The sequence below is a fragment of the Hipposideros armiger genome, unplaced genomic scaffold (genome assembly GCF_001890085.2).
Source record: "Hipposideros armiger isolate ML-2016 unplaced genomic scaffold, ASM189008v1 scaffold_236, whole genome shotgun sequence".
In the NCBI taxonomy this organism is placed as follows: Eukaryota; Metazoa; Chordata; class Mammalia; order Chiroptera; family Hipposideridae; genus Hipposideros; species Hipposideros armiger.
Genome location: NW_017731586.1, coordinates 2,300,597 through 2,317,525, shown reverse-complemented (window position 1 = coordinate 2,317,525; position 16,929 = coordinate 2,300,597). Strand labels below are relative to the sequence as shown.

The 16,929-nt window shown below is 36.6% G+C and overlaps 1 protein-coding gene across 1 annotated transcript in view; it reads left to right on the top strand.

Moving 5' to 3' along the window:
* Positions 1–16,929, top strand: part of MAGI2 (membrane associated guanylate kinase, WW and PDZ domain containing 2) — a 318,539-nt gene that overhangs the window by 202,127 nt on the left and 99,483 nt on the right. The window contains exons 13-14 of the mRNA XM_019655111.1: positions 1,818–2,037; positions 3,342–3,485. Of these exons, the coding sequence (XP_019510656.1) occupies positions 1,818–2,037; positions 3,342–3,485 (364 nt within the window). The remainder of the gene's footprint in view (positions 1–1,817; positions 2,038–3,341; positions 3,486–16,929) is intronic.

Sequence of the window (16,929 nt, the reverse complement as noted above, 5' to 3'; positions counted from 1 at the left end):
TAAGTATTTGTGTAATCTGTGGGGATGCTCTTACATTTCACCCTCTTTGCTATACCTTGTGACACAGCTGGTTGGAAGTGGAGCCCATAATGGATATTTCATACCAATGCCACACAGATAATGAAAATAAAGTGACTGTGCTAGAACTCAAAACAATGTGACATCTAAACCACCAAGCAAATTATTTCTAGACAGGAACTGACACACACCAATGAATGTCACCCAGTTCTTTTCTTTTTCTGTAATTCATGCATTTGCATAGATCAGCATCTTATTCAAAGCATTTTTTAAATAATTCTGTTCTCAGCATAGACACTCTCAATGTGTGAGTGGACAACTTGCTGAGGTACAAAGCAAAGCTTAAATATTGCAACTCACAAAAGGAATGTGTCACTTTCTGCAGGTTAAGTAACAAATGGGACCCACTCAAAGTGTTGATTAAAATAACTACATTACTAACCGCCTTCCAAAAATCCTAAATAAATACATCTATTGCCATATACTTTCAGTATGTCCTCTCAAATATTAGACTACACTAATGGCAATTGTTAGTGATATTAAATGTATTTAATATAATACAAAATTATATTTTATAAATACAAAATATATTAAATGATATAAAATATTTAATATAATCAGCATCAGCGAGACCATAAGCCAGTAAAAAAAAAAAAAACTCACCTTGTCTGAAAAGTGAAAACTTGACTGATTTTGAACGTGTTTTCCTGACACAGTTGAGTTTTGCCTTGGTGCTAAATATTTTCTCAATTCCTCAAATCCTCCATATTCATTTTAGATAAAATTGTTTTTTCAACCTACCTTTGTCCCTGTGTAGCTCATTATAGACTGATGCTGTGGTCAGAGGCAATGAAGTACAGAATTAAGTGGCCTCTATACTATGGAGATAATTTTTCAATTTACCTTTTTAATGACCCCATAGTGGTAAGAATAAGCTATTTTAGTCCCCTTTTGAAACTGGGAATCCCCTCAGTTTAGAACAGTTTGGATTCACAAAATAGCACTACACAACTAGTTCTGGTCTCTGTATTTATTTTATTAGTAACTAATATCTAGAAACAAGAAAGAGATAAATGTTGAGCATAAACATTTTTGCCTTTCTTTCCATCTTATGATTGTGACTATATCTGATAGTTATCTAAAAGCTATAGTCTAGTATTCAAACTCTATGTAATATGTTTCTATTCTTAGCAATAACTCAGTGACTTTCTACTTGATTTGTAGTTGGTGGTTATACCTTACTGTTGCTCCTTGCTATCACTCCTCTGTAAGATATTCAAAAAGACCAAACCCAGCAGGTTAAAATAGCCTTTAATTATGTATTTGCAGAGTATTTAGAGATTATGTCAATCATGTTTTCAGGAAGTAATGAGTGGTCTGCCAAGGGGTGTGTGTGTGAAAGAGAGAGAGACACAAAGAGAGTTGGTTTACTGGTGTTAAGACGGACTGATATTTTGGGATGTATAGTTAAGTGTTTAACCCCCTGGATTTGCTACAGTTGTACAGTTTTTAAATAGCCAAAGTTAAAAAAGGATACCCATGAATCCTTTCCCCAAAGTTCTGGTTGAACCATCATTTTCACCTTCACATCTTAAGGAGCCAAGTGAAAAGTACACAATATGGAATTTGTCAAAGATTGAAAAGTAACACTTATCATTTATTTAATCTTTTCATGATCCTGAACATGCAAAAGGACCACCAGGAGGAGTGGCCCACACGTGCCCTGAGGTCATTCGATCATTCTGGTCTCCTTAGAATCAGAGGAGATACCAAAGTAAATCCCACTTCCATTCATTTAGTTACAGGTCAGAAGTAAAAGCAAGACAAGATGTGAAACCAGACATCCGACAGCCTCCGTTTACAGACTACAGGCAACCCCCACTGGACTACAGGCAGCCCCCAGGAGGCGACTACCAGCAACCCCCGCCCTTGGACTACAGGCAACCTCCCCTGCTGGACTACAGGCAGCACTCCCCCGACACCAGGCAGTACCCGCTCTCAGACTACAGGCAGCCCCAGGTACCTTGATCCCTGAGATCATTGCGGGCCCGGGACCAAGACTTCCTGAAGTGCCAAGAATGAAATAGAGTGGGAGTCTAAGGAAAAAACACCCTTCTGAGATAGACAACCCAAGTTCTATTCTTAGTTCTGATATCCTCTGGGTAACATACACATCCTCAAAATGCTCTGAATAAATAAACCTATTTCAGAATAAAGCAGGACTATCAATCAATCAGTAAGTGGGTGAGTGATAATGGGATGAACTAGTCTCCACTAATGTCAGCTAGCTGACTCCCAGTACATTACCTTGCCGAAGTTGGAAAATGCTCTTACCTGGGACCTCAGAGGTGCTGCTAATGCAGAAAATGTTACAAATGCCAACATGGAGGTTTTCTATGTTAGATCCATAATTATTTGCATGGTCCCTGCCTCCCATTTGGTGGTAAAGGGCAAGGCCAGGCCTGGCTTCATCACCCAGTCTGTAATCCCTGTAACAAGCCCTGAGTCCCTCTCTACACAACAGCGGTTCTTATAATTGTATTTCCATGTTAGATGCATGACTTCCATGGTGACTTCCACAAGTCCCCTGAGCTACGGTTTCCTAAAGGGAGGGTCTTCCTTACAGGCTATGGTGAGGATTCAACATTTATGAAAAGCACCTAGACCACAGCCTGGTATCTAGTAAATATTCAATACCTGACAACTACATACCAAGATACAAATTAAATACAATTCCAACTCTTATCAGGTTATATTGTGTTTTATTTTGGATTAAAGATCATCTTTATCCCCTCAAAATTTTAAGAACATTAAAGGTCAGGAAATCTTGGACATATTGCTTTTTATGTAAAAGAGAAATTTATTTCCTACATTCCAGCTTGATATTCAGTCGTCTGTGCAGCAGAGAGTTGTAGTAAGACCCCATTAAATTTCATTTTTCTAATCGACAAACCTCTAATTTACACACACATAGGTTGGATACATTTATATATGGTGCTCAATAATAGTGAGTGAGAAAACTCAAAGGAGAGAGCGTATTACTCAGGCCTGTATGCTAGAATTACATGTTTGCCATATCAACTGATGAACCCCAAAGTAAACAAGCTACACAGTTCTTCCAATGACCCAGTAGACCATGTTCTGATCTGCTCCAGCCTTTGGAGCTTCGTCTTGCATTTTGCTGAACTGTGAAGTCAGGTTACTTCTCACGAAACCATGTCATTTGGAAAACGTTTCATGAGAAAGGAGAACAAAGGGACTGACCACAGAAGCTTCTTTGATATTAAACAATTGTTTATTCCATTTTCCCCCCAACCCCTAAGGATTTTGATTATTTCACTGTGGACATGGAGAAAGGAGCCAAAGGATTTGGATTCAGCATCCGTGGAGGAAGGGAATACAAAATGGATTTGTATGTGTTGAGATTGGCAGAAGATGGGCCGGCAATAAGGAACGGAAGGATGAGGGTAAGAATAGTCCTTTTTACAGAACTGCTTAATTCTGAAAGAAACCCATCGTGGTATTAGAAGAGTGCTGAAGCATCTGTTAAGCCAAAGATAATGTAGGTTTTGCCTTCTTTCTATTTCATAACCCAATTTTCTCAAGGTGTGGCCAAACGTTTAAGAATTTTCTTCCTTACAGCCTTCTAACGGACAAATCTCAAATAGTGTTTTACACATATAGTTTCCCTAAAGAGCAAACTAAAGAAAATGCACAAAGTATTCTAAGAAATACCTTGAAATGGAAACATGGCTCTATGGTTTGATGGTTTGATGGTTTGATCTCCTATGGTTTGGTGATTCGGTTTTCATTTGAGATTGAATCTTTTGAAATTTATATTTAGCTTTATGCTTTTTTCCCCATGTTTATTAATCAAATGTTTCTGTGTTTCTTTGGAAATGTTTCTCTTGTGTTGACTGGTCTTTTGGCTTTGATATTGGGCAGACAGAAGCAGTAGGAGAAAGGAGGACTAGCTTCTTAGATATATGTCCTTAAAAATGATAGCCGTGAGAATCAGAGTTGAGAATGGATTTATAAATATAATAGTTACTTTGAGGCATCTGATGAATGGGTTACTGGTTGTCATCTAAAGGAACAAAACAAGATGATAACAATATAGAACATTATTCTATATTCTTTCTCTCTCTCTCTCTCTCTCTCTCTCTCTCTCTCTCTCTCTCTGTAAAATGGTGTTAGTAAGCACATAATAAAGGCTGGTTATTATTTTAAATAACATCTAGAATTCATTTTTGCCCTCCCTCCTTGCTCTTTTAGTTAATACAGAAAGCTGTGGTTCTTGGCTTCTAGAATCTCAGCTTCTTGTGCTGAGCCTCACCAACCAATTGCTCCCAGACAATTGAATGAATCTTATCTCCACCACCAAGTCTGCCATTTCTGTGATTCTCATTCCCACAGTGCAAAAGTAGAAAGTATGTAAATTGTGTCTATTTTTCTCTTTCCCATCACAATGCTTTGACAGCTGGAAAGTATTCAAGTTGGAATTTGAACTCAGACTAGGCTAACTCGAGAGACTGGCAGCCCCCACCCTGATCCAACACCAGTGTCTTCTTACCCATCTAAAGGTGGTTTTAGGATAGGCCTCCACATGATTTCTAGGCTCCCAGCTTCCTTGTAAACAGAAGGCTCTTTCTTAACATGCTGCAAAGCCAGTCGCAAGTGATCATATAAAACAAAATTAACCTTTGCAGTGCAGGTGAAAGCAACACAGCAGGAAGGCCATGAGTGAACCAGCCAGAGCCTGTGACAGAGGATGCCCCACCCCCACCCCAGTGGACTTCAGAAATGGCCTGTGTGGATTCCAAACTGTGGCCACATTTTTAAACAAGTGGTCTCAATGTCTGGCTGCTCACTATATATAATAATCCCAAGGCATAGAAGCCTAAATATGGAAGTACTCTATGTAAAAAATACTCTTTCTTGTAGAATTTAAGCCAAAGCAGTTGTTCTCATTGTGGTCCCCGGCATCAGCATCACCTGGAAATGTATTAAAAATGCAAATTCTCAAGCCCCACCATAGACATACTGAATCATCGACTCTAGGAGTGGGGCACTCAGGCTGTTTGTGGGATTCGCCTCCCAGTGATACAAGCTAAAGTCTGAGAACCGCTGAGCTACAGGCAAGCTGTCATCACACAGGTATGACACGGGTAGGATGTGTTGGCTCCGGCTTTGGTAATCCCCGCTAGATCTTGTCTAAGGAGATTTCTACCCTGTTTTACCTAAGGTCCTTAAATCTGTAGAAAAACAGATTTAGAATTTGTAAGCTGGTGCTCAATTTTATGAACAATGCTTTTTCTTCTGGCAGATGATAAAAATGAGCCCTCTGCCTGGGTTTCAGAAAATGGTATTTTCACTTCTTGTCAAAGATTATAAAAATAAGCACTATTTCATCATTTTTCATGTCATTTTATAGAGCAACCTATTACTTCTGTGTACAACCTCTCTAAAAGGAATTATTATGCCCAGTTTTAGATAGTATGGGTTAGTTTATTGTGTAAGTGTGTGTGTGTGTATATATATATATATATATATATATATATATATATATATATATAATTTCTAGCATTTAATTATCAAAGAAAAAGAGCCATTTGGGAGTTGCAGAAATTCCATGGATCAGCTTTTACTGGTTGATTTTTTTTTTTATCTCCAATCTTTAAAATAAGGTTGGAACTTAGCAGAGGTGGAAGGAAGACTTTTTCCCGCTTTTTATGGATTATATTTGATATTCAAATGTTTGGGGGTTTTCTCACTCATGGATTCTTATGGCACCAATGGAGAATTTGTCTGGGAGTACAATCTCCAAAGGGGCTACTTCGTGTGTAAGTTCAAAGGTGCTCACACTATCTACTGTCAGAATTGCATAATGTTTTGTGTAAAGATCAATAATTGTTTTTGATAGTAACACATGATTTATTCAGATCTTGTTTCCATGTTTATTATCAAATTTAATCATTTAAAGCTAATCTTTTCTGCCTTCATTAGTACTTAATAATTGGCAATAACTTTTAATTCACAAATATGTTTAAATTACCTCAGCAAGGGCCAGGATCAGTCAATATTGGCATGACTCGATAGTTTGATTATTTTAAACTAATACATAAACATATAGGTTACTGATTTGGAAATTTCACAAAAAAGTTCATTAGGGACCCATTTTTCATCTTACATTTTTCATCCTACCTGATACCATTGGTGCCCAGATAAATATAGATTAAATATCTGTGCAGATGATGAGGCAGCTCCATGGGGATTATGACTTCGTTGGTAAAGTTCCAAGACTCCTTAGAAAAGTGGGTGGACTAGACATTCACAGCGTATCATTCAAAATAAGCTCAAGAAGCAGAGAAGCTAGCACCAGGTTCTTACCAGCCTTTAAAACACTCAGGCACATTTGTCCTTGTCAACGAGATTTCTTCACCTTCAATCTTAAAGCTTTATTTCCTCTATTACCCAACTAAACATACACACAGTTTGGAAAATACTGTGTATTTCTTTCCCTCTTTCGTGATCAGAAACAGAAGGAAAAAGCCAGGTAATATCCTGGTAATAGCAGGATCTCTTAGATTAAACCCAGTACAGTAAAATTGCTCATATCAGAATTACTACACAAGAACTGAATGATTCTGAAAAATCATTTCATGTAACAATTAATAAATCATTAAGCCCTTAGTTTAAGAATGTAAATACTACTACTTTTGAAAACTTAGTTAATGCAATGCACCGGATGTTACTCTCTGAACCGGAGACTTTTCCTGGATCGCTAGCGTTTGTCTTGGTTGTAGGACAGTGGTGGTGTATGCCTGTTTAGTAGTATAAGACTTTGCTAAGAATACAGAGAAAGCCAGGAAGGGGGGGGGGAGTTCAGAGGAGGTGACTAGCATGATGTAAGAACATCCTCCTCACACTGAGGAGTCTAAGAAACAGTGGCACAGATATGTATTTTTCAAGCATGTTCTTGGACATCCAAGTGATATCCCAGACATTCAAGAGCAATGCCAGTGGTCTGCCCACCACAGGGGTTCTTCCATGGACCTAGTGAGACACAAGTAGATTTATGCCGCGAGTGAGTTCCAGATAGAGTGACTGCATTCCAGTCTTTCTGCGCCTGCAGCAGTGAGAATTCTTTTAGCAGAGATCTTTGGCAAATTAGACTGTTTGACATTCAAGTTGATTAATAAGTACTCCCACAGTATATAGATGGTTTTTTCCTCCTCGGAAAACATTGTATGTTGTTAACATTTTATCAAATGAATACTTTCTTTCCACTTAATGAAACAAGAGTCAGATCAGGCAAGCATCCTAATAAGATACAATGGGTTCCCTCAAAATATGAGAATACACCGACAGCAAACCAGGATCAGAAAGTAGTAGAGAAAATTTTCAAGCCAAAGTCTAGACACAAGAGAGAAGATAAGAAACTTTTTTAGATCAATTAAATGTTTATTTAGAAGAGAGTTTCTAGGACCCCCTGTATCAGAAACACTTAAGAGTAACGAAATCAATGAATTTAAAGCTTTACTAAAAATATGACTATTTTGAGCCTTTCTAAACTCTCAGCCTCCAAAACAAGCAAACATGGTGCATTTGCTTTATTAAATTTTGTTGAACTCGAATACACTTTGTTGAACCTCAGTTCCTATAAAACAAACAAAAAAAATGATATCTACCTTGTAGAGTTGTTGGGAGGGTTTGAGAAATATATCAGGAGGTAGAATTGATTTTTCCGAGACAAAAGAGTTTGGTATTAGTTTATGGGAAAAGAGAGGATTTAAATGTTAAGATATATCATGAAATAGAATTTGAATAGAATAGTACAGTGAAAATAAACACCAAGAAAAACCATGTGTATTATTATTACATGAAATATTCACTTTATCAAAAAAAGTAGAAAATATAATAGCAAGTTTTTACTTTAATTATTAGATAGTTATTCAACATCAATTAATACTGATGTATTAAAAGTTGAACAAACTATCTGTAAGTGCAGAAAATAAGAGAAATGGGAAATAAAAATGTAATCACCATGTCTGATTGCTTTTCTTCAGTCATTCAAGGAGGATAATATAAGAAAAACACAATTGATATTCAAAGTTTAAAGAAAAGTATGAGAAGTTATTAGAAAATACAAAATACTTGTTTAAAAAAAAGACTAGGGCCGGCTGAGTGGCGCATTGGTTAAGAGCTGGCTTGGGATGCTAGAGGTCCCCGGTTCAGATCCCATGTATGAGGGCCAGTGACACTGCCCTCTACAGCTAAGATGCTGAACAACAGCTCAACCTGGAGCTGGGTTGCCATGAGTCACAGGCAATGGCGTAGGCTGCAGCCCCTGCTGCAGTGGGTTGCCATGGGCTACTGTGTGTAGCCAGCAGCCAGCAGGAGTGGCCAGCAGCCGCAGTGAGCAGCCATCCAGAAACCGGCGACTGATCTGCCTCGGCCGGGAAGAGAGCAGTGATGGTGCCAACGTGGGCCAGTGAAGCAATGTCCTCCACAACTAGACTGAAGAACAAAAGGGCAGCAACTCGTCTGTTCCCCTTCCCCCAACTCCCCAGCGCTGTTCCCATCCCCCTATTCCCCAATAAAAATCTTTAAAAAAAAAAGACTAAATTTGTAAAATAGTCTAATAAAGTTGAGAGGGATGAAATTTTCATAACTGATGAATAAATCCCTGGTACAAAGCTCTTAGGGACACAATCTAATTAAAAACTGAAGATAAATAGAGGAAACACAAGAAAGAATAATGAACGTACAAAATAATTTACTGCTATAGCTCAGTGAAGCAGAGAATCTAAGAAATCTGTAATAGATAAGTATGCTATCAGGGGTGGGAAGGCAGTGGATGGGGGGAGGGGGGTTGTTACTTTGTGAGAGGTAAAAAGGACAACTATTGCATTGTTTTGTACACCTGAAACTAATAATAATAAAAAGTAAATTTTAAAAAAATCAAAAATAAGAAATCAAGAGACATTTGGAGAAAGAGATAGTAGTTCTAAGTGCTTAAATAAAAACCTGAGAATTGAGTTAAAAGAATCTGAAAAATCAAGTTTGCTCTTGAAAAGGTAAAACATTTTCCTGTTTTCATAAAAATATAATACAGCAGTCCTCCCTTAACTTCAGTTTTGCTTTCCACAGTTTCAGTTACCCATAGTCAACTGTGGTCTGAAAATATTAAATGGAAAATTCCACAAATAATTCATAACTTTAAAATTGCATGCCATTCTGAGTAGCATGATGAAATCTCACCATGTTCCACCTGTCCCACCTGGGACGTGAATCATCCTTTTGTCCAGCATGTCCATGCTGTATACATTCCCTACCCATTAGTCACTCAGTAGCTGTCGTGGTTACCAGATCAACAGTCCAGGCATCATAAAGCTTGTGTTGAAGTAACCCTATTTTACTTAATAAAGGCCCCAATGTACAAGAGTAGCAATACTGTAGATTCAGATATGCCAAAGAGAAGCTGTAAAATGCTTCCTATAAGTGAAAAGGCATGTATGCGTAGGAAAAAAAACATAGTTTATTCAAGGTTGGTACTATTCACGGTTTCAGGGATCCACTGAGGGCCTTGGAAAGTATCCCTGGCAGATAAGGGGGGAAACAACTATATGTTCCCCATTTCCATAAAATATATTTCTATTATGAAAAAATAACATCATTTTTTAACTTCACCACTTTAACAGCTGTGTAACAGTTGTATATATATGCCTACTTAGCATCACATAAGATTATGTATAAAATGGTTTACCTCCTTCCTGAAACTCGTTATGACGCAAAAGTCTGCCTGCAGTTGGCCTTGGAGTAACCTAAAACATTTTAGTAACTGAACAATGTGCAAAAAAGACACTGCTTATCCATTTTTTATTTATTTATTTTTAATGAAAAGCAAAATTGCCTGACAGCAGCTTCTTTTGAATTTTCTACTCCTTCAGTGGAGCAGACAAGACTAGCCTGTGACTACAAAATGAAGTATTTTATTTTACATATTGTTTTTATCAAACATGAAACCATTTAGAAGAATATTTCTAACATATGTAATAGATATAAATACAAACAATGGTTCAAGCACCTATGAACCCATAGCCCAGCTTAAATAACAAAACAAAACAGAACATTAACAGTCTCCCATGATTCCATGCTCCTCCCACTCTCCAGCCCCAGAGGCAACCATCACCCTAAATACACACTTGTCATTCCTTCTAATTTCACCAGATAGGTGTGTATCTCTCAACTATATCATCTAGTTTTGCACACTTTGTGAGTTTTATGTAAATGAATCATACTGTACATGTTCTTCTCTGTGGTTTGTTTTCTTTTTATAGTTTATGTTCATAAGATTCATCCAAGTTGATACATGAAGCTATAATTTATTTTCACTGCTATAAATTATTCCATTGTATGAGTATGCTACAATCCATAATAGTTATGTATGAATATTTAAGATTTACCTGTCAATGGACATTTGGGTTATTTCCAGTTTTTTGTACATATTTCCTGCTGCACATGGGCAAGGATTTCTCTAAACTAGACTATATGCCTAAAAGAGCTCATATTTAACTTAACTAAATAACACAAAAATATTTTTCTAGGTAGCTATATGAATTTATTTTCATACCAGCAATGTAAGAGAGTTTCTCTTACTATACATCCTCACAAGATTTATATTGCAGCCCTTTAAATTCTTGTTCTGGTAAGTAGAAAATGACATATCATTTAGGTGTGTAGTTGCAGCTTTAATTACAGATGATGTTTATCATCTTTTCTTATATTTATTGGGCTTCCGTGTTCCCTCTTAAATAAAAATGCCTATTCATTTCTTTTCCCGATTTTCTGTTGAATTGTTCCTTCTTTTCATATCAATTTTAGAATTGTTTATATGTTCTTGGTGATAGTTTTTCATCGATTGATGTGTTGCAGATATCTTACCCCAGTTTATGGCTTATAGTTTTACTTTCTTTATGATGCCCATTGATAAACAGAAGAACTTAATTTTAGTGTAATTGACTTAATCGACTTTTTCCTTTACAGTTTCCACTTTCTGTGTCATTTTTGAAAAATCATTCCCTCATATTCTTAAATATCTCCTATATCTTCTTATAAAAGTTTTATAGTTTTGCTTTTTATATCTAAGTCATTATCACCTAGAATTAATTTCCCTGTGTAGTATAAGGTAGAAATCCAATTTCAGTTTTTCCATATGACTAACCACCTATCACACCATCATTTATAATAAATAAAAATTCTATAAATGCAGTGGTCTTTTATAGATTATTTAGACTGTTCTGCTGGTCTATTTGTCTATACCTACATCAATGTTACTTATCTATCTTTTGATAAATCTTGAGTTTTGATGGGGAAACTGTCCATTCCCTCATCCCCAGACACACATCTTAATTTTTCAAGAGTGTTTGGATGTTCTTAGGTCTTTGCCTTTCCATTTAAATTTTTTAAATTTGATTGTCCTATTAGGATTTTTATGAGAATTGTTTGGAATCTGTAAATTAATGTAGGAAAACTTAATCTTTATAATATTGAAACTTTCTATCCAAGAACATGATATGATCCACTTATTTATGTTTTCCATAAACTGCTCAAAGTTTTACAGTTTATTTTCACAACATAACTGCAAATATTTTGCTAGATTATATAGGCAGCTTGCATATACTATTTTTGTTCTTATATATAGTATTTTTAATACAACATTGAAATAAACTGTTACCAGTGAAAAGAAAGAAAATTGATTTTTGTATATTGATCAATTATATTATTCAAAATTACTAAACTTGCTTATTAATTCAAATAATTTATCTGTATTTACCTCTGGATTTTCTACAGAGATAATCACATTTTCTACAGATAATGAGAGTTCTGTATCTTCTTTTTAATTACTTTTTTCTTTTTTTTGCATTTTACTGCACTAACTTACCTTCCAGTATGATGCTGAATGGAAGTGGTCATAACAAGCACTCTTGTTTTATTTCTAATATTAAATGGAATGCTTTTATCATTTCATCATTAAACATAATGTTTAATGACTTTATATAGGTAACTTTTATCAGATTAAAAATGTTCCCTTCTATTACTAGTTTGCTAGAAAGTTTATGAATACTTGTTGAACTATTTTGTATGTACTATTTCTGCACCCATAGAAAGTATCATATAATCTTTTTTCTTTAATATGCTAATTAATATGACTGATCATATTAATGAAACTTTATGTTAAATCACTCTTCATTTTTCCAGATAAGCCCTACTTATTCATGATGCATCTCTTTCATGCATTGTTCAATTCAGTTTGCTGATATTTTCTTTAGGATATAAGTATCTATCTACATTCTTGAGTAAGATTAGCCTATAATTTTCTTTTCTTGTAGTGTTCTTAAATGACTAACAGTATACTAGTCTTTTTGTTGTTGTCACTGCTGTTGTTGTCTGGGAAAGTTATGTCACTTAGAATTGTCCTTGAATGTTTGGTCAAATGCACCTGTTAATTCATCCGGGTCTTGTATATTTTCTTCATGTGAAAATTTTAAAACACTAGTTACATTTCTATAGTATTCTTCAGGTTTTCTATTTCTTCTTGAGTTGGTTCTGATAAATTTCTTTTGTTCTAGTAATTTATCTATTTCACCTTAGTTTTCAAAGTTTTACATTATATTATATTATTTTTTATGTTTGAAACATTTGTATTTATGTCCTTTTCTCAATTGACTATGTATTCTTTCTGTTTTTCTTTATTAATCATACTAGAGATTTGTCCATTTTTTAGTCTTTTAAAAAAACAGCTTAAATATTTGTTCTCTTGCTTATTCATTTCTTTTTTTCAATGTATCTTATTTTTTAAAAATTTTTATTAAAATATAACTAACATACAATATTATATTAGTTTCAGGTGTATACCATAGTAATTCAACATTTATATACACAAAGAAGTGATCACCATGATAAGTCCAGCAACCATATGACACTGTACCACACTGTCATAATATTATTGACTATATTCCCCATGCTGTACATTACATCCCCATGACTTGTTCTAAACCTGGACATTTGGACCTCTTAGTCCCTTTCACCTATCCCCCCCTTTTATAATTTTTCAATTACAGTTGACATTCAATATTATTTTATATTAATTTCAGGTGTACAGCATAATGGCTAGACATTTGTATAATTTTCATCTAGTCTGCTGGTGATTCCTTATAGTGTGTTCTTCATTTCAATTATTATATTCTTCATTTCTGACTATTTCTTTTGTTTGTTTTCTATGACATTTTTCATGCTTGCTATCACTTTGTGGAAGTTCTCAATAAGTCCTTGAGCATCCTTATAACCATTGTTTTGAACTCTGTATCTGGTAGGTTGCTTGCCTCCATTTTGTTTAATTCTTTTTCTGGAGTTTTCTCCTGTTCTTTCGTTTTGGATGTTTTTCTTTGTTTCCTCATTTTAGCTGTCTCTCTCTTTGTTTCTATGCTATATCCCTCAGTCGTGACCGGGTGGCCTTATATAGTAAATTTCCTGTGGGACCCAGTGGCACAGTCTCCTTGGTCACCTGCACCAGGTGCTCTAGGAGTGTCCCATGTGTGGATTGTGTGTGCCTTCCTGTTAATTTGAAACTTGATTGCTATTCACAAGTCAGTTGGTGAGATTGACCCTCAGGCTGATTGGCTGTGGGGTTTGGCCACATCCACAGCTTAAAGGCTGCTGTGCGGTGTCTTACCCACTGAGTGGGATTCACCCCAGCAGGCTCTGGTGCCTATTGAGACCACCCTTTGTGTGTGCCACTTGTGCAGCTAATTGGGTGATGCTCTGCTGTGGTCTGAAGCCAACCTACAAGTATTTTGGTTCTTGTGAGGGGCTCCAGTGCAGGCCCAGGTCACCCGCCGCCTGTGACCAGGCAGGGACTGCCTGTTAAGAGCTACAAAGCAATTCGAGGTTGTTCGCTACCTGTGCTAACCCTGGAGGCATGTGGGAGAAGCCATGCTGTGAACCAAGGATGGCTGCCACCAGTACCAGGCCTAGAGTAGCTCCACAAAATATCAGGACACCCCAAGGCCTGCTGCCACCTGCCAGCTCCCTTAAGGTTCAGCCACTGATAAATCCTCACATGGTACACAAGTTGAGTGAGGCAAGGTCTCAGGGAGTCATTAGAGTGGAAAGAGATGTGGTCACCAGGTTAATGTAAATTCTGGTTGGTGCCAGTGCTGAGCCTAAAACTACTCAGCAAAAGTCTCAGAGCACACGGATGCCAGTTGCCACCCTCCTGCCACCCATGGATTCTGATCATTTTCCAAGAAAGAGTGCAGTGTGGGGGAGGCTGGCTGCTCTTGGAAAAAGTGCTTTTGGCAGTGGGGGAGTTTGGTGGCGTGGAATCCCAGCTGAGTCAGCAGGGTGGAGCAGCAGAGCTCACCAGACCAATCAGATTCAGATATGGCCATGTGAGGCAGGCTCAACACAGGAGAAATGGCACCCGCCTACTGGCTGCATTGGAGGAGGGCCTCCTCACAGGGAAATGGCGACTGTCCTCCAGCCCTCAACCTGAAGCAACATAACTAGGTCTGTCCCTTGTATGTGTTCAACACCCCCCAAGTTACTGTCCCTCCACTGGAGCCCAAGGTGAGTGCCTGGGAGTGAGAGAGTCTGTGTGCAGGCCTTTAAGAGGACGCCTTGGGTTTCCCACCGCCTTCCATCCCACCCAGATAGTCAAAATCCCCACTGTTTTTCACAGCCATCTGTTGTCGGAGCTCCTTTTCCTGGCACCAGTACTCTGGGTTGGGGAGGGCCAGTGCGGGACTAAGGTCTCTCATTCCTCTGGAGGGGAAACTCCTCTGCCAAGATATCCCTCCCAGTTCTCAACCATCACACAGAGGTTTGGAGTTAGCAAATTCCGTGTCTCTCCCCCACCCACCCCCACACACACAGACTAGTCTCAATGTGGCTTCTTCTCTGTATCCTCAGTTATAAAACTTCAGTTCATGCAAACTTCAGATGATTCTCCAGGTTGATAGTTCTATAATTTAGTTGTAATTTTAATGTGTTCATGGAAGGAAGCAGGCACAGTGTTTATCTATTCCACCATCTTCCGTCTCCTCTCTTGCTTATTCATTTTTGTTTTTTATATTTAATATTTCTCTCCCTTCATTTTCTTTGGGTTTACTGTCTTTTTATTTTTTCTTGCTCCTTAAGTGAGTGCTTAGATCAGTAATTTATAGATTTTCTTCATTTCTATTAATAATGTGTGAATTTAAGGCTGTAGTTTTGATATAGAATATATTCATTACTTTGAGTTCCTAATATACTCAAATTTCCACTATGATTTCTTTTTTTGACTCACAGGTTATTTAGAAGGTGGTTTTCTTTTATAGTATTTCTAAATGTATAGAGATTTTTCTGGTTAGTTGTGTATTCTTGTTTTCTAGTGTAATTTCATTGTCATCAGAGAATATATTCTATATGATTTAAAACTTTTGAATTTTTTGGTTCTTGCTTTTTTAGCCTTACTTATAATTTTTTTAATATGGTTCATGTGTGCTGGCAAAGACTGGGCATTCAATAATTGTTGAATGCAGTGTTCTATAGATGTGTTCACTGAATAAATCTTGATTATTGTATTATTCAAACATTCCATATTTTTACTAATTTATATCTATTTGATATAGATATTCTATTTGAATATTGAGCTAGGTGCTTTAAAACATTTTTGTTAATGATTTTGTGAAGTTCATCTGATCTGTCAATTTTTACTTTGTATGTTTTAAAGCCATGTTATTTGGTACTCAGATGTTTGTTATATTTTCCAGGTGAAAATATATCTTTTATCATTATGCAGTAATCTACCACATCTATGTCAATGCTGTTTACTTTCAAGACTATTTTGTTTGATATTACCATATTTCCCCATGTATAAGATGCACCTTAATTTTGGGGCCTGAAATTTGAAAAAAATGTATTACATAAAGTTATTGAACTCAAGTTTTATTCATCATAAAATTTATACAACTCCTCATCACTTGTGGGAAATGCAAATAAGAAAATGTACAACCACTGTATAAGACGCACCCAGTTTTTAGACCCCAAATTTTTCAAAAAAGGGTGCGTCTTATACATGGGGAAATACGGTAATGTAAGTACACTAGGTTTCTCTGTCCAGTATGTTTCTTTTATCCTTTGCTTTCAATCCTTCTGTATCCTTATATTTTATGTCTTTCTCTGATCTGTGAAACTGGATTTATATTTTTTAATAATATATCTTAACTAGATTGTTTTAGTCAATCTGTATTAATTTTGGTTGCTAATATTTTTATTTAACTTTATCATTTTATTCTGTCTCTGTTAGTCTGGCTTTTTCTGCATCACTCTTTTTATTCTTTTTCCCTTCTTTTAAATAGTCTTTGAGGTTCCAGTTCATGCAAGTATCTCCTATTAGACTCCTCATTTGTAGCCCCAACGCTGTCTTTTCTATCCTTGATGCCCAAGTATCAAAATGCAAACAAGTTTCCCAGAATCACCAGATACTTTCTAGGTAAAAGCTCCCTTTGGCACTTGTTTACCTTCCAGGAGTCCTACATTCACTTTGTTTTGGGCATTCTTTACTTTCTTGCCTGTTCAGCAATCGTAAGGTCATTCAGGGTATCTAAACAACCATATTGTTAGAAACAGAAATTTAAGTCACATTTATCTTTAATGACCAAATTGTGGTTGCTAAAACCACTTCTGGTCTTAGAGCTGGCAATTAGTTTCCTTCTTAGTGTCTCCATGTAGGAGGCTCAGCAGGTGTCTTACATGTGGCCACTGCAGTCATTCTGTAACACACCTCCTCTCTCTCGTCTTCAACTCCAGTTCCATTTGTGTGGGTCTCCTGCCCACAAAGCCACTGACAAGTCCTTGCCTCTG